We start from the raw sequence: 25,461 nt of genomic DNA on the forward strand, positions 1-25,461 counted from the left end.
TCATGCAAAGATGGGCACAATAAAGGACAGAAATGGTATGGACTGAACAGAAGCAGAAGATATTAGGAAGAGGTGGCAAGAATAAACAGAACTATACAAAAAAGATCTTCATGACCCAGATAATCACGATGGTGTAATCACTCACCTAGAGCCAGACATCCTGGAATGTGAAGTCAAGTGGGCCTTAGGCAGCATCACTATGAACAAAGCTAGTGGAGGTGATGGAATTCCAGTTGAGCTATTTCAAATCCTAAAAGATGATGCTGTGAAAGTGCTGCACTCAATATGCCAGCAAATTTGGAAAACTCAGCAGTGGTCACAAGACAGGAAAAGGTCAGCATTCCTTCCAATCCCAAAGAAAGGCAATGACAAAGAATGCTTAAACTAACACATAGTTGCACTCGTTCACACACTAGCAAAGTAATGCTCAAAATTCTCCAAGCCAGGCTTCAACAATATGTGAACTGTGAACTTCCAGATGTTCAAGCTGGCTTTAAAAAAGGCAGAGGAACCAGAGATCTAATTGCCAACATCCAGTGGATCATTGAAAAAGCAAGAGAGTTCCAGAAAAACATATACTTCTGCTTTATTGACTATATCAAGGCCTCTGACTGTGTGGATCACAACAAACTGTGGATAATTCTTCAAGAGATGGGAATACCAGAACACCTGACCTGCTTCCTGAGAAATCTGTATGCAGGTCAGAAGCAACAATTAGAACTGGACATGAAACAACAGACTGGTTCAGAGTTGGGAAAGGAGTACATCAAGGCTGTATATTGTCACCCTGCTTATTTAACTTACATGCAGAGTACATCATGTGAAATGCTAGGCTAGATGAAGCACAAGCTGGAATCAAGATTGTCGGGAGAAATATCAATAACCTCAGATATGCAGATGACACCACCCTATGGCAGAAAGAGAACTAAAGAGCCTCTTGAGGAAAGTGAAAGAGGAGAGTGAAAATGTTGGCTTAAAGCTCAACATTCAGAAAACTAAGATCATGGCATCCGGTGCCATCACTTCATGGCAAATAGATGGGGAAACAATTGAAGCGGTGGCAGACTTTATTTTTTTGGGCTCCAAAATCACTGCAGATGGTGACTGCAGCCGTGAAATTAAAAGACGCTTGCTCCTTGGAAGAAAAGCTATGACCAACCTAGACAGCTTATTTAAAAGCAGAGACATTACTTTGCCAACAAAGGTCCATCTAGTCAAGGCTATGGTTTTTCCAGTAGTCATGTATGGATGTGAGAGTTCAACTCTAAAGAAAGCTCAGCATGAATAATTGATGCTTTTGAACTGTGGTGTTGGAGAAGACTCTTGAGAGTCCCTTGGACTGCAAGGAGATGCAACCAGTCCATCCTAAAGGAAATCAGTCCTGAGTATTCATTGGAAGGACAGATGCTGAAGCTGAAACTCCAATACTTTGGCCACCTGATGTAAAGAACTGACTCAGGGAAAAAGACCCTGATGCTGAGAAAGATTGAAGGCAGGAGGAGAAGGGGACGACAGAGCATGAGATGGTTGGATGGCATCACCGACTCGATGGACATGAGTTTGAATAAGCTCTGGGATTTGTTGATGGACAGGGAAGCCTGGCGTGCTGCAGTCCATGGGGTCGCAAAGAACGACTGAACAGAACTGAATATATATATATATATATATATATATATATATATATATATATATATATATATATATATATCTGGGCTTCCCCAGTGGCTCAGCAGTAAAGAATCTACCTACAGTGCAGCAGCCTCAGGAGACATGGGTTCAATTCCTGGGTTGGAGGAAATGGCAACCCACTCCAGTATTCTTGCCTGGAGAATTCATGGACAGAGGAGCCTGGCAGGCTACAGTCCATGTGGTCGCAAAGAGTCAGACACGACTGAAGTGACTTAGCATGCATGCACCCATATATCTATTTTTATCAAGTTCTTTTCCTTTATAGGTTATTATAAAATAGTGTAATTCCCTGTGCTAAACCGTAGGTCCTTATTGGTTACCTGTTTTTTACATAGTAGAGTATATATATTAATCCCAACCTCCTAATTTACCTTTCTCCTTTGGTAACCATAAGTTTATTTTCTGTGTCTGCGGATCTATTTCTATCTTATATTTCATATGTATCTTTTTTTTTGACTTCACATATAAGTGATATCATATGATATTTGTCTCTGGCTTACTTTACTTAGTATGCTAGTCTCTAGATCTATCCATGTTGCTGCAAATGGCATTATTTCATTCTTCATGACTAATATTCCATTGTATATATGTACCACATCTTTATCTAGTCATCTTTTGATGTACGTTTAGGCTGCTTTCATGTCTTAGCTTTTGCAAATAGTGCTGCTGTGAAAATGGGGGTGCATATATCTTTTCAAATTAGAGTTTTGTCCAGATATATGCCTAGGAATGGGACTGCAGGATCAGATCATATGGTAACTCTGTTTTTGGTTTTTAAAGGATCCTCCGTACTGTTCTTTATGGTGTCTCTACAATCTGCATTCCCAACAGGGTGGGAGGGTTCCTTTTCTCCATACCCTCTCCAGCATTTATTATTTGTACACTTTCTGATATTGGCCATTCTGACTTGTGTGAGGTGGAATCTCATTGTAGTTTTGATTTGCATTCTCTGATAATTAGCAGTGTTGAGCATCTTTTCTTGTGCCTTTTGGCCATCTGTCTCTCTTTGGAGAAATGTCTATTTAGATCTTCTGCCCATTTTTTAAATTGTTTTTTGGTTTTGTATTTTTTTTTTTACTTTGAGTTATATGAGCTGTTTGTATATTTCAGAAATTAATCCCTTGTTGGTTGCATCATTTGCAGATATTTCACCCCATTCTGTGGGTTGCCTTTTCATTTTGTCTACAGCTTCCTTTCCTATGCAAAAGCTTCTGCATTTAATTGGGTCCCATTTGTTTATTTTTGTTTTTATTTTCATTACTCTCAGAGACAGAGCCAAAAAGATATTGCTGTGATTTATAACAAAGAGCATTTTGCCTATCTTTTCCTCTAGGAATTTTTTAGTATCCAGTCTTACATTTAGGTCTTTAATTTGTCTTAAGTTCATTTTTGTGTGTGGTGTTAGAGGATGTTCTTATTTCATTCTTTTCCACATAGCTGTCCATCTTTCCCAGAATCATTTATTGAAGACTGTCTTTTCTTCTTGTAGATTCTTGTCTCCTTTGTCATAGATTAACTGACCATAGGCCTGGTCTGGTCTGAAATCGCTCAGTCATGTCCGACTCTTTTGCGATCCCATGGACTATAGCCCACTAGGCTCTTCCATCCATCCAAGTCTCCAGGCAAGAATACTGGAGTGAATTGCCATGCCCTTCTCTGGGAGATCTTCCCAACCCAGGGATCAAATTCAGGTCTCCTGCATTGCAGGCAGATTCTTTAACTGTCTGAGCCACCATAGGTGCATGGATTTATTTCTTTCTATCCTGGTATTCAATGAAGATTTAATTCAGCAAATGTTTACTCTTTACCCATTTTGTGCCACATACTCTTCGTGGTCCTGGGATATGTCAGTGAACAATACAGACAAAAATCTCTGTACTCATGGAGCTAACATTTTAATGGAAAGAAGAAAGACAGTGAACCTAGTAATAAGAAAATTATTGAACAAATGGAGGAAGGAAAAAGTAGAGCAGGTCAGGGGATGGGGGCAGCCTGGGGAAGCGGGTGGAGTGCAGGTTTCAGATTGCATACTGTGGACAGTAGACCTGATTAAGAAGGTGTCATTTAAATACAGATTGGGCTCATGCTTAGGTGGGGGAATATTTTGAAGTGTTTCCATAGCCATAAAGAAGTGAGATAAATGGAGGGAAGACTTTGGCTAACTTGTAATTCTGTCAGAAAGACAAAGGAAGTTGGGCTCTGAGCTTATTATCTTTAACACTTTCATGTTTAAAGTGGAGCATTGTACATTTTTCTGAGAAACAAAAAACTGCCAGTCATTTTGTTATGGAAGAAACAAGCTTGATTCATAGGGTTTTTAAGTCTACAATATATTTTCATTATCTGTGGACCACTGTGTGTTCTTATAGCAATTAAACATGGCTTCAGTCAGTGGCCTATAATCAGACAACAAAATATAATTCTTCCTTAGGGACCAAAGATAAATTATAATAGGTCAAAGTTTAAAAAAAATGTGGGAAAATAGAATCCCTGAATAACATAGCTCCTTGAGACGGAATGTCTTACTCAAGTTTTCAACATGTGTTCCAGTAAGAACAGTAGCACTGATCTTTGCAAATATACCTGTAACTTGAAAGACTACGTCAACACAATCCAATCCAAAAAGACCATCTTTTTTTGCCTAAGAATTATTTCTCATGGTTTGTAATTTTGTCATGAACTATGACTTCCATTCAGGTAAACTGATGTGATGGTGCTCTCTGAACTGCACTGACAATTGTTTTCCCTTTGAAACCCTGGGTGCCCTGTCAGCAGGAGCAAGCAGCCCTCTCGTAGACTTCAGCGTATGGTCTGACCTGACCTTCCCCCTGAAAAGCCTCGCGGCATCGGAGGGCCCTGGGAGGAAAGTCACAGCTGTGTTTGCTTTAAGATGCTGTTGGCCATTCCAAGAGAAGAGGCTCCCGGTCTACTTATTTTTGCGTACCTTGGGATGAACCTAACATACTAGGGTTTTTCACACCCAGACCTGATCTTCTGTGATGAGAAGACTGGAAAATATATCCAAATGTAACTTCTGTATTTTCCTTCTTCCCTCATTTTTCTTTTTCATTCAGTTTTTCCTTTTCCCCCTCCCTCCCTCCCTCTTTTTCTTGTCATCCATTCAACAAGCATTCATTGAGAATTTATTCTGAAACGTGCACCACTTGGGATCAGTGGTGAACCTGAGGTTTACCTAAGCAGTTAAGGAATAGACTTTTTTTAGTTAGAAATTTAGAAGTAATATTCGAACATCTTTTGAGTTTATTTTTAAAAGAGATTTTAGGGATTGAATAAAATACAGTTGATGATGAAACAAATTCTAAAAATTCCTCACGGTAATTGTAAAGAATTTACTAATTTATAAGCAGGTTTGGAAACCAGTACCAATCATTCTTCCCATTCCATTGCTTTAGTTTTGTGAAAGGTGAGATCCCAGCTGGTTTGAGATGAGAGAGGAGGAGAGGGATGGAGTGGGGCAGGGAAGGAGGGAGACCTGAGCAGTCAGGGTATGCTGCTCTGCCTGGCTTTGAGCTTTCTCCCTAGAATCCCTCCAGCCCTCCTGTTCGTCTTCCTTCTCAGCTCAGCCTGGCTCCTGCCTGCCGGCCACCACCTTCCCCCAGCTCAGGCTTTCCTTCCTGAGCCCTGTGCTTTCACTGTTATGTCCTCAGTGGAAATGCAGCTCCTTGTAACTCCCTGCCTCTGTGAAAGAATACTTTACCGGCCCCCCTCTTCCAACGAGCGGTTTCTTCTTTTATTTCTGCCTTTCGTTTAGCATCTATCATGAACTGCCCTGGGCTTGGGACCGCATATTTGCGGGTACCTGGTAGATATTCTGTTTGTTCATTCAAAAACTATCGACTGCCTGTTCTCTAGGCATTGCGCTGTAGGAGGAACACCAATTAAACAAGCAAAGGTGTCAGGCCTGTAAGGCATGGGTCTGAGAATTTAGTAGTGATGCTCAGAAGTAAAGCATTGTGAAGGCTGTTGTCAGACACAAGGTCTAGTGGCAACACACAGCTGAAATGCCTGAGCCAGTGCTGAGGGGCCGGTTGGGACCTGGTCCCTGAAATGCCTGAGCCAGTGCTGAGGGGCCGGTTGGGACCTGGTCCCTGAAATGCCTGAGCCAGTGCTGAGGGGCCAGCTGGGACGTGGTCCCGGTTTAGATAAAGTCCCCGAGAACATGTCAGGAGGAGAGAGGGACACTCTTCTTATTGTGACAGGAGGGAGAAAAGCAAACGTTAAGTAGGTGCTGGTACGTTCATGGGAGTTCCTATCTGAGGTTTTGTTTTCCTTTGTGAGCAAGGAGGGGAAATTATCTGCTGAGGGAGGTGGGAAGAGAGCTTATTTGAAGGATTCAGTGGAACTGAAGACATAAAATAGCTCCTGTAGAGAGAGAGAGAGGAGACACTTCACAGGTCCCAGGGACCACTGAGGGCTTGGTTCAAGTGGTGGACCATGGGTGATGGCAGCTTTCTCCGAATTGATGTGTTTCCCTACCAAAGCAATCTGCAGGCAGTTTCTGAATGTATAGCACAGGAAATGAATGGGAATTCAAGCTCCTGCTCTGCAGTTTATTGGGTGAATGAATCATTGTTCCTCACTGATGTCCATTCCCTTCTGAACAACAGGATGATAATTCCCACACCCAGGTTTGTTAACATCTCAGCAGCACGAGATTTTTATATACATGAAAGCATTTTAAACCACGGATCATACAGATGATAGTTATGATCTTGCATATATTATAAATTTGAATCAGGATTTGTCAATGCTGGATAGATACAAAAAACAAGCCCCCTCCAAATGAAAAAAGACCAGTTTCCAAATTAAGGACATGCTAAAATCCAATATAAGTTCTTGATATAGTTATAACAAGAGTAAATGTTCTATAACATTACATACAATATTATACTGTTGTTATTGTTGTTCATTTGCTCAGTCGTGTCAGACTGTTTGCGACCCCATGGACTGCAGCTCGCCAGGCTCCCTGTCCTTCACCATCTCCCAGAGTTTGCTCTTGTCCATTGAGTCGGTGATGCCATCCAACCATCTTATCCTCCGTAATCCCCTTCTCCTCTTACCTTCAATCTTTCCCAATAAATGACTACTCAGTAGCATTATTAAAGAGGAAAAAAATTGAAAATAATCTCTCAAGTGCCACAAACTAGCAAGAGGTTAATTTTCTAGAAGTATGAAAACACAAAGTTTTAGGGCCAACTAAAAACACTTTTAAAAAGTATGAATATATTCTTACAGTTTTTCCAGGACATTGAGTGTTTTATGACTAGGCTCAGTTTCTTTTCAGAAGAATGATTTTTAAAAGGCATTAAAAAAATATTATTCTTTCATGCCATATTTGTTATTTTAAAAAGTCCAACGAAATAGTACTGCTGTTGAGAAAACGTGTGTACAGTGAGCACCCCACTGCCCTGTTCCTTTTCTGTGGGTGCAGGCTGACCGAACGGCATACGTGGCGAAGCCAAAAATAGAAAACACGCACAAGCTTCTCATTTCTCTTTCTTATAGAAATATGTTTAATAAGCACAGTTGATATAGACTCTCTTCATTTTAACTGCTGGGCATAATCCTCTGGGAATCCGACTCTGCTTGTCTTCCAGCATGTTTAATAGTCTGAACGTTTAACATTTTTAAAGGGTAGTTGTTCATCACAAGTTCTGGATTATCTTTTCAGATACCGTTTTCATGCTTCCACTTATATCCCCTGATTAATCCAAATCACTAACTGAAACTCTCTTGAAATAGACCCAAACTGTAAGCAGCACTCCAGTCCCAAAGAAGTAGCTGTGTGCCAGGATCACATTTGATAATACACTGTACCTTTGCTGCTAGAGATATATATATTTACAGTAATTTACTAGGGAGTATAGTCTGATATTGAATATGATCCTATATCAAGCCACATTTTGATTGAGGAATCACTGTAGGCAAAACTATCTCTCCCATTGCTAGTAGTTACTTAGCCTAGCTATTTCCTTCAGGCACTTAGTAAAGTTGAATATTCTTTGTGTGGGGACAACTGTGTAGTCCCAGGACAGTGATTGCTCTCCTGGAGACTTCTCATGAAGGAAACAGGAGAGAAAAAAGGAAGAGAAGTATATATTGAAAATGCAAAGTGTGTCTCTTTTTCAGAATCAGTAAACAAGCATTAGAAGACGGGGGAAAGTAGGTGGTTAAGAGTGAGCTTGTGTGTATGTCCGTGCCTGTGTCAGAGCTTAGGCGAAAGGCAGAGGGACTGTTTTCACCCAGGAACGTCCCGGAGACGGGCAGGAACACCTTCCTAAGTCAGCATGTTCCTGGGATCTCCCTACTTGGCCGCTCTGGGCTGTGTCCTCCCTCATCCGCCCCGTTGCCGGGGGTTGGATGTTCCCGCAGGAGGATCAGCCCTCCGTCTCAGGGAACGGCTCACGCCTCGCTGTCTTTACCTTGCTTCGCACGGAGAGCGCGAGCCGGCGCCGGGAGCGGGCGGGTGCCGGCAGCCGGAGGGCCGGCTTCCCCGCCCCGGGCAGCAGCATCCCGTGTGCCGGGGCCGCTAGTCCCTGCGGGGCCCCCGTTTTCCTGCATGTAGTCACGGAGGTTGGGAGAGGATTAGAACCTTTAAAAAAGGTTCTTCTCCACTCTCCTGTTCAGTAAATTTGGCACAGTCTGTAATTTCTATGTAGTTCATGCTTAAAATAGCCTGTATTTCATCTTTAACCACATTTTGTTTTCACCAGAATATTTTTTAACCATTATCAAAGACTCTCTCAAGAACAGTATAAGTTTCTTAATTTTGTGACGGTAACAACTGACATAAATTCAGTTGATTGTGGTGATAGCTACATAAAATGTGTATAACATAATTATCTTGAATGTTTTATTACGTGAGCGAATAGTTTTTAATTTTTAGTTCTACAATGCCACCTAGTGGATCTGTGGTATAAGAACACCCTCGTATTTTCTTCATTTTCCAGGTTTGGTGTAATTATAGGTATAGTTAAGGGCTTCCCTGGTGGCTGGGCTGGTAAAGAATCTGCCTGCAATGCGGGAGACCTGGATTCGATCCCTAGGCTGGGAAGATCCCCTGGAGGAGGGCATGGAAACCCACTCCAGTATTCTGGCCTGGAGAATCCCATGGACTGTATACATATAGTTCACGGGGTTGCAAACAGCCGGACACGACTGAATGACTTTCACCTTTCATAGGCAGCTTAAAGGTATAAGCAGCTATAATAGCTACCTTCTGTTTATCACTTTGCTAAAACTAAGAGTTTATATGGAAAGACTTGTGTATTCAGACTTTGGTTATAGAGATGCCAAAGCAAAAGTACCTCGGCCATAAACTTTGTCAAAATTCTCCATGTCGGACCTTTCTCGGTTGTGCTTCATTTCTTTGAGCATTTATTTTTGTTGTTGTTGTTTTGGGTTACAATCTGTGAATACTTTAATGTTGCTTTTATTAATGATGATTTCCCAAGTATTCTTTCTGCTCCTCCATTGCTCTTTTAATTGCATGTTTCTGTGTTTAATGTCTTTCCGTCCCACTGGACTGTATATCCCATCAAGACACACCACACCCAGCACTGAATGTACAGATGTTAAAAGGAGTGACCGGAACACTTGGAAACTGATGCTATATAAATATAGGAAAACTTTAAAGGTTGTATTAGCAGTGCCAAGGAGTCGTTGATTGACACATTTTGTTGTCTACTCCTTTTACATGGAATAGTATTCAAAACTTTTAACACTGAACCTCATTTCTCCATGAATTATATTCTCTTGTGGTCCAAATGGACTGTGATGTTATATATGCATAAAAAGGAGATATGTTTTATTCAGCTAAAGGATCTTAGTTAAAATTAGTACCAATAAAGTATTTGGCATAAGCCTGGTAGATCAAAAATACAAACCAGGGGTTCAGATACTATTCTTCTCTGTCTTTCTTTCCCCAGAATCACTATTAGTTTCGTGTTATATAAACTCAGGCCACACAGGACCGGAGCCAAGAAGAGCCAAATGAGGGTTTTAGAGTGAGGCTCTCCATCGTTTCACTTTTTTCCATTTAAGAAAAGAACAGAAAAGAAAGAGCAGGCAGGAATATACTAGAGGCCAAAAGAGTAAAAAACACACTTATAAACAAAATTGCAAAATCTGAAGATATTTCTTAGGTAAGTGTAATAGGATGTCCTTATTAAGAAGAAGAGAAAGGAAACTTAGGACTTTTTGGAAAGTAATTTGATTTTTTCCTAAGCTGTATACACTAAAGTTGAACTGAGAATACAAGTGAGATTAGCTGTTTATGAGCTCATGCATGCTACTGTAAAGCAGATAAGCAGACATCTGGGGAAAGCAAAGCAAGTCTCTGATGGCCTTCAGCACAGCCTGAGAAACATGAGGCGAGACAGTGTGATGTGGAAACCCTTGTGCTGGTGCCCAGAAAGAAAATGTAAACAGTCTAAAAGCTTTTAACATTCTTTACCGTCACCTCAATTGTCTGCAGTCCTTCCCTTACCTATCCATCATTCAGTTTCCAGAAGAGCGAAAACTGAAAAAAAATGCATGTGTGTTTCACAGCCTCGATACAGTCATTGCTCAATTCCAGTTTGTGACGAGACACTCGTTTTCAGTTCTGCAAGTTTGAATCTGCCCGGAATGGAATGCTTAGATGGTAGCTGCCGACAATTTCACAGTAATTTTTGGTTGGGCCTGCCTTTGAGTAAATCATATCAGGAAAAATAAGGTTAATTTCCATTACCTCTGCTTTGTCTAGCAAATAATTGCATCAGATTTTGTTGCTAAAGTATCTCAGTGAATTGATGATAGAACTTTGAGCTCTTTGAAAATGATAAAGGGATGAGAGAAGTACGCTTGGCTGGAGTTGATGTATGTTGGAGGCTTTAACCCTGGTGTAACTCTCTGGAAAGCTGCTCCTCATCTCTGAGGTTAAAGCTGTAGAACCCAGCAGCACCCAGAGACTGACTGACGACTGGGTTTTTGACCCAGAAAAAAGCTGCATTATCATTACCTTTTGTTGTCTTTCACTTCTGGTTCTGCATTCATTGACCTAAACCCACATCTTTTTTTGATTGGGGTGTAATTGCCTTACAGTGGCATGGTAGTTTCTCCTGTACAATGTGAATCAGCCATAAGTGTATGTCATATTCTCACATGCTTCCCTTTTGTAGCCCTCAGATTATTTCTTATTATTTCTATCTGAAGACAACACACATTTGTCACTTAATGCCTTTCAAACAAACAGTGTATATGAGAAAGTATTGTATGGGTCTGTGTTTGAATGCATATATAGTGTGCATTCCTTGAGTGTATGCAAGGACTTCCCTGGTGGCTCAGATAGTAAAGAATCCTGCAATACAGGAGACATGGATTTGATTCCTGGGTTGGGAAGATCCTCTTGATGAGGCCATGGTGACCCACTGCAATATTTCTGCCTGGAGAACCCCCATGGACAAAGGAGCCTGGAAGACTACAGACTGTGGAGTTGCGTAGAGTCTGAAATGACTTGAGTGACTAGGCATAGCACATGTGTATGCAAATCAAACTCATAGAAGAATTTTAAAATCTAGTGGGCCTCTCAACGTTTTTAAGCATCGGATGGTATCAAAATCTCCTGAAAGGTGGATTCCCTGTCTTCTAAATAATTTTTACAATAACATTTCATATTAACACATTAGCTAATTTAAATAGTTATATGAATAAATGCCTTTAGAAACTCAAGCCTATCTCAAACTTATCAAACTCTAACCCTCCTATTAAATATACATACTCTCTTGAGCTGAGTGGTTTTAAGAGAGGAAAGAAAGATTGTTCTGTACAGATATGACAACAACAGTTAGATACCTTTTATTCAATAATTTTATGCCAGGCTTAATACTCTACATTTCTCATGGCCTCCTAACTGTGTGGGGCTTCCCCGGTGGCTCAGATGGTGAAGAATCTGGCTGCAATGCAGGACACGTGGGTCCAGTCCCTGGGTCAGGAAGAACTCCTGGAGAAGTATTCTTGCCTAGAGAATTCCTTGGACAGAGGAGCCTGGTGGACTGCAGTCCGTGGGATGGCAGAGTCGGACACAACTGAGAGATGAACACTTTTACTTTTTCTTCATTGAATCCTTCTCACAACCTGATGACTCAGACACCAAAGCCATACCCATGCTAAGACCAGGAGAGGCCAGAAACGGGAAAATTGAATCTATCTCCTGGCTTCCTTGAAGCAAGAGGTGGGAGAGAGGACAGTGCCTAGTGATTCTGAATGTATTTTTTATCCTTTCCCTGATTCTTTTATGTATCATACTATCTGTTTTTTCCCTGCTCTGAGGTCTCAAAACTTGTTTCTGAAACCTCAGCAGATTAGCTTCCACATTGGACGTCTGGGCAGGGACAGACTGTAGATCTCTCCTCTCTCTCTTTTCTCCCCTGAGAAAATGGCAGAAAATGGCCTTATGACCTCACCTCATCGCCACCTTCCTCCTGCTCTTCAAGTCTCCATTAAGCAGCAGTCTGCTTTATTTACATCTGTTTCTCTAAAGAAAAACTTAGTTGATGTGCCAAACCCTGTATTGTCAAGCTTTTCTAGAAATGTTATCTTTAAGGAGATTTATAAAAACAAGAAGAATCTTTGTGGTTTTGTCCTGAAAGCTGGAAGTGCTGAGAGACCAGGCGGACTTCCAGCGCTGAGCCTTTTCACTTTCAAGCTGTAAAGGATGTGTAATGGGTTCTACACATGTTTATGAGGAAGAAGCCTTTGAAATATTTATTCTTTTTGTTCTGGCAAAGCATGACCTGCTGCACTGAGAGTACTTCCTTCATGAGACATTTTGTCACGGGATAAAGAAATGGAAAAGGCAGGATCAGCCTCCTTGCCTGAATAAGTGAACAGCACTGCAGGTTTCTTGAGAGTTGCCGTTTTGAAGAAATAATTTGTATATTGGGTGGAATTATCTAAGCAGCATGCCGATGTGCAAACTAGTGCTTTTAAAATCAGACCCAGTTCCCTTCTTTATTTATAGTTAATGAACAAACTTAGCAAGATATGTGATACGTGGTATCCAGGACATCTTCAGCATAAGCTTTATTAAGTATTATTACTGTTGTTTAGTCATGAAGTCGTGTCCAACTCTTAGCAACCCCGGACTGCAGCACTCCAGGACAGGCTTCCCTGTACTTCACTGTCTCCCGGAGTTTGCTGAGACTCATGTCCATGGAGTCGGTGATGCCATCCAACCGCCTCATCTTCTGTCGCCCCCTTCTCCTGCCTTCAGTCTTTCCCAGCATCAGGGTCTTTCCCCAAGAGTCGGCTCATTGCATCAGGTGGCCAAAGTATTGGAGCTTCAGCTTCATCATCAGTCCTTCCAGTGAATATTCAGGGTATCATCACTGTATTTTTTTTCTCCTTCTGTCTTCACACACATTGGTCAATACACATATACATAAATGTACAAATATGTTTATACACTGGACATGCATTTAAAGTAATTTTTGTTTGGGTATTGCCTTGAATTCCACACAGTCTCAAGAGAGGCGTCCTTACTCCCCTGGTGGACACTGAGTGGAGTTCCCTAATGAGTCCGGAGTTTTCACATTTCAGTGACTACAGCTGTAGGACTTCTGAGGAAGCCTGGAAATGCTGTGCCCACGTGTCTCTTGCTTCTGCTTGCTTCCTCTAGACGCCCCTCTACCTGGTAAACCATGGGGAGGCTGGACCAGTCCGATGCAACAGGTGCAAAGCCTACATGTGCCCGTTCATGCAGTTCATCGAAGGAGGGAGGAGGTACCAGTGTGGCTTCTGCAGCTGCGTGAATGACGGTGAGTGGCGCCCGCCGGGTCTGAGCCGCGTGCGGCCCTCCTGCCTGCGTCGTCGGGCGGGCTCTGGCGGGCGGGCGGCGCTGGCCTCCTCGTGCGCCCTTCACACAGCCCTGGCTTCGCCTGCCCCCAGTGCAGGAGACTGACAGCGAGGCCTCCTCAGAGAGACCTTTAGAAGCCGCCTGCTGCGGAGTGGGGTCTTGGCTTCCAGCCTTGTCTCGAGGACTCCCCCGGCCCCCTGGGAGGCCTTGCGCCCTGCAGCGGTGCCACCTGTTCGGCAGACCCTGGTATACTAGAGCGCGCGCGCTCCGCTGCTTCTCCACCTTTACTGCTCTTTCTAAGGAAAGTCTTACTCCATCGCTCGTCCTTCATGAAATCTGCAACCAAATCCCACACAACCCTGGGACCTGAATCTCAGGAACCCTGTGAGCACATGCTTCCAAGTGATTTCGTTTTGGGGGGAAAAGTTAGGAGATGGCAGAGGCCTCTCCTGGATAATTTTCATCACGCCTCCACAGGGTCACCGGATTCCTAGCATGTTCACTCCAGCCCCCAACTTCCTTCACAAGGTGATCAGAAATCCATCCAGGATCCGTTCACGTAGAGCATCTGGGATCTTTGTTTCCTGTGTGACTCTCTGGCCTCACACCCAAAGTGTCAGCTTGAAGCCTTAAAAGGCCCTGCCACTTCCTGGTAGAGGAAAACACACGAAGTTCTTGTGTTTCTACCCGAGGGAATCCCTTGGGTGTCCACTCCTGGGAAGCTGTTGTGTTCATTTTCTAATAGGGTTATTCATATTGTTGTTGTTGTTCAGTTGCTAAGCTGTGTCCGACTCTGCGATCCTATAGACTGCAGCACGCCAGGCCTCCCTGTCCTTCACTATCTCCTGGAGTTTGCTCAAACTCGTCCATTGAGTCAGTGATGCCATCCAACTATCTCGTCCTCTGTCACCCCCTTCTGTTGCCGTCAGTCTTTCCCAGCATCAGGGTCTTTTTCAATGACTCTGCTTTTCACATCAGGTGGCCACAGTATTAGAGCTTCAGCATCAGTCCTTCCACTGAATACTCAGGACTGATTTCCTTTAGGACTGACTGGTTTCATCTCCTTGCAGTCCAAGGGACTCTCAAGAGTCTTCTCCAACACCACAGTTCAAAAGCATCAATTCTTTGGTGCTCAACTTTCTGTATGGTCCAACTCTCACATCCATACATGACTACTGGAAAAACCATAGCTTTGACTAGATGCACCTTCGTCGGCAAAAATACTAGATTCCAATATTTGTTCTTGCAAGAAAGCCAGACCCCCTTAGATTTACATTGGCGCCTACATTCTTCATTTAGGTTTAAAGAAGGCAGAGGTTTGTCAGAAAGAACCTTGCAGGCATAGTCAAATGGTTTCACTCTGTTTTCCTTAGAAATGTCAGAGATTCTCTCTCATTCGGAAGAACTTGAGGCCAAAGACATGCAGGAAGACGAGTGTCATGTGGCCACGTGTAATTTTTGGGAGGACTTGAATCTGGTTTATGAAACGTGACAAATAATATTAAATGCTAACAAATATAAAGCTAATTGATTTTAAGGGGAATTTTTTTTTCACCAATTACATGTAGATGTGTGAATAAAAATAAATTATAGAAAGTGTGTAGAAAGTACCACCCATACATCATAGAACAGTTGGTGCCACATTATCCATCTCATCTATTCTTGCCTGGAAGATTCCATGGATAGAGGAGCCTGACAGGCTGCAGTCCATGGGGTTTCAAAAGAGTCGACACGACTAAGTAACTGAGTGTGCTAAACATAACAGAAGAGCAATTAAAAGCCGTCATAGCCTTCTTAGCCCAGCTGAGACTGTCAGCTTCCCACTTCCACAATCTTTTCAAAACACTGAATTTCCAAGTTCAGAGATCTCTATGTACAAGGGAATCTTATAAAACTTGTTTTAAAAGAAATGGCCACAATATAGTAAGAAAATAGGGAAAAAAAAAAAAAAAAAAATCAAGCCTCAGTGACTGTTCTTATGTCCAGACAAAGAAAACTGCCCTGTTGTAACCCATGTGCTAGTGATAGTGAAAGTTGCTCAGTCGTGTCCAACTCTTTGACCCCATGGACTACACAGTCCCTGGAATTCTCCAGGCCAGAATACTGGACTGGGTAGCCTTTCCCTTCTCAGGGGATCTTCCCAACCCAGGGATCGAATCCAGGTCTTCCGCATCGCAGGCAGAGTCTTTACCAGCTGAGCCACAAGGGAAGTCCAACCCATGTGCTGGTTCACAACTAAAAATAAAGAATACTGAGCTATTGGTTTTAAAACAAGTCATTAGTTACATGGTTTTACAAACGAAAATGTTCTTTATGAAATGCTTAAAACCAGAGCATAGCTAGTTATTCTAAATACTTCTGTTGTCAGTGGTTTAACAGTCAGCCCTGTTCTTCTCAAGGCAGCAGAGGTCGTTTGCACAGAGATACCAGGCCATATTTGTCCAAGAGTTCAGTGTGTGAGTCATAAGTGTTCCTGCCCTGTTGGAGGACTTCCAGGGCTTAGCCAGAACTAACCTTCTTAGACATTTGAATCAAATTAAGAGTTCCTCAGCTGAGATCTCATGGCGTAGTCTTTCCCTAATACAGTAATCGTCTCCACTCTGAAGCCCAAACATTAAAAGATTACCGTGCAAACTCCCTGTGGCTGAAGACATCTCTGATTAAAAGATAATAAACATTAGAGCTAACAGCATAGTCCAAATAACCAATGTATATTTGCTGGGCTATTGAAAATTTGAATAGTTTGAAAAGTTAGAATTCCTGTGAGAAAAAGTCCTTAAATAGGGAGAATTAACTTTTGGTTGTGACGATTTAAAAACTCCTGTGCTTTTATCTGCTGTTTCTCTGTAATGATCCAGACCATTAATGTTCTTTGTCATCAGTAACTTGCAGAAGGGTCAGGAAGATATTTTAGAAAATATCTTTCCAAGACTGCAAAGAAAGACTAGTGGATTTTTAGAATATGCTACATTCCAGCTTTAAAATGCTTTTTTTTTTTCTCATACTATCTCCTTTCCTCCCATAATAAACTTTGAGAACTTACTAAATTGTCTGTGTTGTAAAAACAAAAGATTCCCTTTCCTATTTTGTTTTTATTAGTTCCACCATTCTATTTCCAACATCTGGACCACATTGGAAGAAGACTGGACCACTATGAGAAGCCAGAGTTATCTCTAGGATCGTATGAATATGTTGCTACTTTGGATTACTGCAGGGTAAGTGCTCCCAGGACTTCCAGTGTTTATATATGGATATCAGATACAAGTGAATAACTTTAATGTTTAATGACCTGACTTTAACTCACAACCAAAGCATTTGAGTGGTGCCATAGGGAAGTGGAAATCCCTAAGACACAGATCAAGCCGTCTAGGCTGTTAATGCGGTTAAATAGCCAGACCATCCACTGCAGTGACAGGAAGAAAAAAATAATAATTTCATTTTTATGTCCCTTTAAGAGAGAATATGCTAGGTTCTTAATGCACCAGTTCCCCACTGCACCTCTGCCTTGTTTGTTTTGTCAGTCATCCCCAAAGAATCTCCCTTTGCAGGCTGAAGGTCAGTCAGTATGGTCAGTAAGACTATTGACATGTTTCTCTGGCTCTCTTCTCCACTCAGCCATCACCACAGTAAGTTAGACTCTCAGAATCGCCCTTAGGTTATTTCAGCAGCCTGGTATCCTGTCCTCTGGCTTCCTTGCTTTAAAATGTAACTGTGAGACTCCTCCTACTGCCTCAATCTAAAAAGTGAAATTCAAAAGTTTATTTCCTTGTAAGACCATTAGCTCCCACCTCAGCTGCATCTTCAATTGTACAAAACTGGCTCCCATACTCTGAAAGGATCACTCCTCTGCTCAACTCCAGGCTTGTATCTAAGATATTCTTTTGACCTGACTACATTTTCATCCTCCTGTTACAGCTCTGCATATCCCACCCAGCAAATTCCTACTTATTCTCTAATCTCTGGCTGAAATTTTATTTTATGTGAGTGTTTCTCTGACTTTATCTGACTTTCTCTGACTTCATTGTGGTTGTTATTTACTAAATGTTCTGATTTGTCTTCCACATAATTTGGTCCGTGTATCTGTTTTAGCAGTTATCCCCATAGAATTTAAATCTTGCTATGTTTTCCCTCTTCCTAGATTCTGATATCATGGGAACAAGAATCTTGTCCTAGCTATGTTTTTTTTTTTTAATATACTAACATTTTTGAATTTAATTAATTCACTTTTGGCTGCGCTGAGTCTTCGTTGCTCACAGGGCTTTCCCTAGTTGCGGTGAGTGGGAGCTACTCTCCAGTTGGGATGTGAGGGTTCCTCACTGTGCTGGCTTCTCTGCTGGGGGCCCAGGCAGCAGTTGCAGCCCTCGGGTTCAGTTGCTTTGTGGCACGTGGGATCTTCCCAGACCAGGGATTGAGCCCGGGTTCCCTGCTCTGGCAGGGAGACTCTTAACCACTGGACCGTCAGGCCAGCCCTGTCCTAGCTGTCTTTACGGCATCTACCACAGTTCCTGCTGCAGGGTAGGCGGCTGATGAGTCCGTGTGGATGGATGGATAGTGAGTCAGTGGACGAGGAAATGAACTTGCAAGGGTGTCGCTACTCCCAGGACCAGCTGTTTCCCTTCCCCAACCTCCTAGTGATAGTGACATCATGATGGGTATCTTGCAGGTCTTTAAAATTCTTTAGTGATTTGAAAACATCTTGGATGTCACTTCAAGTTGCAGCTTGTATCTGAAGTGCTGTGTGTAGACTTGAAGACACACAGTCATTCTGACTTACTTCCCCTTCCAAAAATGAGTGCTCCTGAGTGCCCAGTCCTCAGGAAGCAGCCTCTGACCCACAGGTGTCTTCCCTAGATATTCCCTAGGGGGCCAGCCCATGTTGTGTTTAGTAAAAATTACAAAGAACATCGTTCCTAATTAGAAGCTTTTTCAACTGAGTGAATTTAAAAATGTTTTCCAATGAATATACCTTTTTCATTCATTTTAGTGTGCAATATGAGTTTTTAACTACATAACATAGACCTAGTTATCAGAGAAGAGTTAATACTTTAGTAGTTTTAAGTGTAGCACTTGAACATATTTAGGGAAAACATAAAAACATTTTTTGGTACAGATGATTTATTTCACACAAAAAAGATGTCCTATAGTACCAATTGCTTTTGGACAGTTTATTTGTCCTTTAACTGTTACTGACTGAAGGAAAAGGATTAGGCAGAACATAAACATTTGAAGTTCTAATTAAATATACTAAAGCTATTGTAACCTAGTGACAGAAAATTTATTCACTGATCTTTGCAACTGGAGTATAAATCTAACTATGCTCCGAGTTTCCAGTTCTCTGCCAAAAAGACCAGATTATCTTTATTTTCTGCTTTTTTAGTAGAAACCTAGGCAGGGAGTCAAATCTATTTCTGGGAACAAAAGTCTCAGTATCTTCAAACTCTGCTATGTGGAAATGCTCCAGACGTCTAATTGTTGGGAAATCTCACACAGCAGGCAAGGAACCAAATAAAAACTGTACGTTTCGAAGAGTTTTTTTTAGTAAGCTTAATGTTCTGTTCATTATTCCAAATAAGGTTCATAATAAAAAGATACTGTTAATATCTTAAAATTTAAGTATAACTAAAATGTAAATGAAGTATAATAATGAATTGCCTTAGGGATTTGGATGATGAGAAAGAGTGTATTTAATTTGTATGTGACTTCCCTGGTGGTTCAGTGGTTAAGACTTTGCCTTCCAATGCAGGAGGTATGAGTCTGTTCCTGGTAAGGGGGCTAAAGATTCTCCATGCCTCATGGCCCAAAACCAAAACATAAAAAAACAGAAGCAATATTGTAACAAAGTTAATAAAGATGTTAAAAAATGGTCCACATTTTTAAAAAAATCTTTAATTTGTATGTGTATTTTTTAACACCATACGCACTTAAAGGAGAATTACAAAATCACATTTTTACTATTCATGTTAGTTTATCTTAATGCCAACTTTAGATGCTAAAATCACCACTCATGAGCATTCACTGTGTGTGATGCTGTGTGCTAAGTGCCTTCTCTGTATCGTATCATGTAGTTCTCCAGTGAACTCATGTGGTGAGTTACCACCATGATGTGGGGAAACTGAGGCCTAGAGACCTTAAATGCCAACCTCAGGCCCTGCATATAGAAAATGATGGGGCCAGAGCGGAAACCTCGTCTGTGTGACCACACAGCCCCTGTTCCCTATCTGTGTGCTGTGGATATGTTGGCATGTATTTACGAAATCACCGTGGAGTTTTCCTAGAAAAAAAGACCCAGCTCTGTCTCATAACTGAAAGTTTTTTACTTCGAAGTTTACGGAATATATCTATGTACACATATAGTGTACCTGGAAGGTAAACTTTCATTCCAAACTACTCGTTGTTGTTTTTTTTTTTTTAATGTAGTTTCCCCATTTAATTTTGGTTCACTTTGACATTTATTTTATACCTAGTATGTCCAAGGCTCATTGGTTGTAATTCCAAAACTAGCAAGGATATGAACCCGATCTCAGTCGTTACCATGCGTAGAATCCTGATAAGAAAAGTACGTCATTATAAATCCAAATGGAAATGCTACGAGAGTAGAATAATCAGAGTGCCATGAGAAAACAGATGAGCAATCATGTCTGATTTGGCGAGGATTGAAGAAGGGCTTTAGAAAGTAAGTGACATCTGAGCAGAGGATGGACATGTGAAGACGGAAGGGGAAACTAGGCGGTGAGCAGAAGCAGTTTCTCAGGTGTATTTGCAGCTTATCCAGTTCCTTTTGGCAGCCCACTGCAGCATTCCTGCTGGGAGAATCCCACAGACAGAGGAGCCTGGCAGGCAACGGTCCGTAGGGTCGCACAGAGTCCACACGACTTCAGTCGTGTGCGAGTTAGCTATTGTAACAGTGCGAGTTAGCACTTTTGGGGGTGAAGTGGGCGTTGCAGATGAGTGATGGGGCCCTGGAAGAGGGACTAGAATAATTGGAGAGTATATTCCTCTTTCCCCCAAAACACAGGCACATTCAAATATTTTTTAAAAACACTATGCCAAACAAAATAGTTTTTCCAGCCAAGGAAATATTTTTCTTGGCCCAGGCCCACTAGATTGTGACTTCTGGATAGAAAATGTTTTGAAAATGGCAAACACTTAAATTGGAGGAATGTGTTTTGGGGCATGATAGGAAGTAAAGCTGGGAAGTTGTTTTGAGACCAGACCATCCTTTTATGTTCCACTAGGCTTGGCATAGCTTTGATCTCTTAGGCTTTTATACATGTTTGCTGAATGAGTATTACGGGGAGTTTCAAATGCCAGGCCATTGAAGAATTTTATTAATTCAGTAGGCCATGAGGACACTTAAAGGCTAAGAGGGAATTGTTGGTGTTAATCCACCCACCCATCTACACGTTCATTCAAGTGTGGCACGGTACTGGGCGCTCTTCTGACCAGGCTCTGTGCCTAACTCTGGGGACTCGGTCAGCTGCCTGTCCTCAGAGGAGCAGTGTTGGGGTCTGTACTGTGCCTTGGGTAGTTTATTCTGACAGAAGTCCATGTCCTGAGAGGAGGGAGATTGGTTAATACAGTAGTTAACCAGTTAACATGCAAGAGAAAATGAGGGTCATTTAGCAATTTCTCAAAAAAAAAAAAAAATTGCCAAATGGTCCAGCAATTCCACTTCTGGGTATAGTCCCAAAATAATTTAAAAGAGAGTCTCAGAGAGAGATCTGTACATCTGTGTTCTTAACAGCATTAATCACAATAGCCAAAAGGTGGAAGCAACCCAGGTATCCATAGATGGATGAATGGATGAACAAAATGTGGTATGTACATAACATGCAGTATTAGTGAGCCTTAGAAAGGAAGGGAATTCTGACACATGCTTTAACATGGATAACTGTTTAGGACATTATGCTTAGAGAAGCCAGCCGCATAAATGACAAATACTGTATGATTTTACTTATATGAAGTACCTAGAGTAGTTCAACTCATAGAGACAGAAATTAGAAATGTAGAAAAGTGGTTCACAGGGACAAGGAGGGGGAGGGGATGGTAAATGATTGTTTGATGGGGATGAAGTTTCCGTTTTGTGTGCTAGAGGTGGATAGTGGTTACAGTTGCACAACAATGTGAGTGTACTTGATAGCACAGACTTTACACTTAGAAACGGTGGTTCTTGTTTAGTCGATAAGTTGTGTCCAACTCTTTTGTGACCCCATAGACTGTATTCTGCCAGGCTCTTCTGTGCATGGGATTTGCCAGGCAAGAATACTGGAGTGGGTTGCCATTTCCTTCTCCAGGGGTCTTCCCAACCCAGGGGTCAAACCCAAGTCTCCAGCATCTCTTGCACTAGCAGGCAGATTCTTTACCACGGAGCCACCAAGGAAGCCCAAATGGTTAAGATGGTAGATTATTTTCTGTGTTTTACTACTATTGAAAATAATTTTAAAAGGAAAGAAAATGAGGGTCCAAATTTGGTTACTGGAACTAGAAGGAGCCTCAGAGGGCTTCACAGTTAACTCCATGTGGCTAGTAAGGGAGATGGACAGTTCCAGAGAGAAAGAGGGTGTGAAGCCCAGATTATTTAAGAGGATCATGCTTTCTGTAAGTTCCTTATAGAAGGCCAGCCAGAGTGGGAGAAGCATTGTCTACACTTCTGAGTGTAAGATGCTGGTGGGGCCTTGCCCTGGAGGCGGGCTGGACTGTAGTTGACTGGAAGGCTGGTTGGGAGCTCAGGAAACAGACCTTGAGGAGAGAACCTGAGGAGTCGCCGATAGGGAGGTGCTGGTTAAAAATGAGCAAATGAGATTCTATGCTGGATCATGTGGTAAGAAGAGCGAAGAAGCTATCCTTTGGAAAAGGTAAGACAGTGAGAAACAGAGGAAGAGATCGGACAAGTGGGAGAGGAAGTGAGACCTTGTGCCTCAGCAGCTGAAAAAGGGATGGTGGTCTGCCAGAGACAGAGAATAAGGATGAGAGCTGGATTTTGTTTCAGGTCACTGTGGTTTGCAGCCAGGAGGTCTGTGAGCTTCAAGAGAGCACTTTTAGTGAGATGATCCAGTAAACCAGCATATAGAGTCCATCCATTGCCAAGCTTGGCTGGGCAAAGCACACTGGAGTGACTGGGTGGAGTGGTGGGTGGAGGCGGCCAGTGATGGAGCCAGTACAGGTGTTAAGGCCCGAGATGAGAAGCTTCCCAGTGGCTAAGAGGGCAATGGGGTAAAACATGTGAAAGAAGCGTTTTGAAAGAATAAATCGATGGAACTTGATGGAAAGAAAAGGAAGTGTCACATCTAATTTCATGTTTCCAAGCCTTTGGGTTGATGTGTAGTGATGTTATTGATAACAGCTGTTGGAAGGCAATGTACTTTAAAAGAGTGACATATTAATTTTGTGTAGGTGGCTCAGATGGTAAAGAATCTGCCTGCAATGTGGGAGACTGGGTTTGATCCTTGGGTTGGGAAGATTCCCTGGAGGAGGGCATGGCAACCCATTCCAGTATTCTTGCCTGGAGAATCCCATGGATAGAGGAGCCTGGTGGGCTACAGTCTGTGCATTTGCAAAGAGTCAGACGTGACTGAAGTGTCTAACACACAAAGTTATGAGGATGAAGAAGATGCAAAAAACAAGTTAGAGGGATGCATTACATAGAAATGTGTAGATTGGAGATAATGGAAGATATTCAGTGGGGAACTGGTGATGCTGAACTTGGGAGAGAAGGTAAAAATGGTAGGGCATATTTGGCTTGGTCACAGGTTTTGGTCTAATCAGTGGGAATGATGGTTTTAATTCTGTGTAAATCAGCATAAGTATGTTAGGAATTAGATTATGTGGAAATCGAGAAATTTGCAATAAAAATTGCTCGCGTAGACAGCAGTAGAGTTACTTTCTTTTTCTGACTTGTTGTGTTTTGGGCCGTACTGGGTCTTTGTTGCTGCATCCGGCTTTCTCTGGTTTCGGTGAGCGGGCTTCTCATTGTGGAGCCTGGGCTCAGCAATGGCGGTGCATGACCTTAGTTGCTCCGAGGCATGTGGGATCTTCCTCGACCAGGGATTGAACTGGTCTCATCTGCACTGCAAGGCAGATTCTTAACCACTCCACAACCAGGGAAGTCCAGTAGAGTTCTTATATTTCTTTGTTGGTCTGATTCTGGATGTGGCAAAACTATGAAATAATCAGGTCGGTAGTTTTCAAGTCCTGCAATTTTTTTTCTTTTTTTTTTTTTTTAAACAAATGACTTTTATTAGAGAAATGTTACATCTAACCCTATAGTGGATATAGGATGAGTTACTAAGATAATTGGGAGATATTATCACCTAATTTTATAATTGTAGCAATTAAAATATAATTTAGAACATTTTTCACTTATCCTAAAGTTAAGATTTAATTAGCCTTAATTCTTTATTCTCTAGTGTCACAAAAGACGTTTGCCTGTGGTTCTAAATATTTTCTAAATATTTTGTACAATCCAACTGATGAATCCCTTGCTAAGAGCTGTTTGAACACCCACCAGTAAAGGGACCAAAAGCTACAAAACATATTTAGCAGCTGCTTTATGTTACAGTGATTATTTCAAGCAAATAGAAAAAAGACCCAGTATTCAACTTTTTTTTTTACCATAAGTATGTAAGGGACAGGTAAGTATTTAATAATATAGTATAAATTTTCAAGTATACAATTATATTTTTATATGTAATTTTATATCCTTAAAGAGCTTATAAAGGAAGAGTTGAACATGATGATATCAAGTTTATGAAGTTTAACCTCAGTTTCAAAAACAAACACTAATTATAGTTTTGTACTGTTTGAGGGCACAGTCTGCCAGGGTTCCAGACACATTTCTTCCCCTGAGGCAGAGGGTTGTAAGCAAGGCCCCCACAAGACCGTACTCACCTTTGGGCAGTTGTGGTCATAAGGCCTTCTGAGCCCTGCAAAAGTGAACCTTCTCTTTTAGCTGTCATAATCCTGTCTACTTCAATAGTGGGACTCAGGTCACAGCCTGGAAAATAAACAGCCTTTACCTTTTTTATAGTGTCAGAGACTGTTCCAGAAAGTGATTTGATTCCACAGATGTCATATCATAAAATATTAAAGGAGAGGTCTGATGACCTTCTAGAGTTCCTGGGGGCTTTAATTTGATTATGAAATGCATGTACTTTATATGTGTGTGATTTGCTTGCTTTCATGTAGAAGAATAAGCCTCCCAACCCACCAGCCTTCATCTTCATGATTGACGTGTCATATAGTAACATCAAGAATGGACTTGTGAAGCTCATATGTGAAGAACTGAAAACCGTGCTGGAGAGACTTCCGAAGTAAGGGAACTTCCATTCTTTCTGTAGCTTACACAATATTGCTGAATTAATTTGTTGGCCAGAAAACAAGGGCTGAATGGCCCATTGAGATTTTTTGGTAATGGGGACATTAGATAATTGTTTAAACAGCGCCAAATAATCCTTAGAGAGTCAGAGTGCTCTTTTATATGAAGAAAAAGAGACAAAACTGATAAGAAATAATGCCACAGTAAGCAACATTCAAAACACATTCCAGGGACTTCCCTGGTGGCTCAGTGACTGAGACTCTGTGTTCCCAATGCAGGGGGCACGGGTTCAGCCCCTGGTCCGGGAACTACATGTTGCAACTAAGAGTTTGCATGCTGCAACTGAAAATCAAGACCTTATGTGTCCCAACCTAGAACGAAGATCCTGCGTGTTGTCACTAAGACCTGGTGCAGCCAAAACAAACAAATAATTAAGCAAAAGCTGATCTTAAAAAAGTGCATTCTAAGTTGTAAGGAAAATCCAAGCAGTGTGGTGGGAAAAGCCTTGGCAGTCAGTTTTCCCTTTTCAAAAACACTGATTTTCCAGTGGAAACAGGTAGTTGCTGGTGTGGTAGGATTTCTAAGGGACACAGGAAAACTG

The 25,461-nt window shown here is 41.7% G+C and overlaps 1 protein-coding gene across 3 annotated transcripts in view; it reads left to right on the forward strand.

Moving 5' to 3' along the window:
• SEC24D (SEC24 homolog D, COPII coat complex component) overlaps nt 1–25,461 on the forward strand; it is a 114,400-nt gene that overhangs the window by 54,798 nt on the left and 34,141 nt on the right. For all 3 annotated transcript variants that reach the window (XM_061164135.1, XM_061164134.1, XM_061164133.1), the window contains exons 9-11: nt 13,370–13,508; nt 16,646–16,761; nt 24,731–24,855. In XM_061164135.1, coding sequence (XP_061020118.1) covers nt 13,370–13,508; nt 16,646–16,761; nt 24,731–24,855 — 380 coding nt within the window. The remainder of the gene's footprint in view (nt 1–13,369; nt 13,509–16,645; nt 16,762–24,730; nt 24,856–25,461) is intronic.

Source organism: Dama dama, chromosome 17 (assembly GCF_033118175.1).
Source record: "Dama dama isolate Ldn47 chromosome 17, ASM3311817v1, whole genome shotgun sequence".
Taxonomy (NCBI): domain Eukaryota; kingdom Metazoa; phylum Chordata; class Mammalia; order Artiodactyla; family Cervidae; genus Dama; species Dama dama.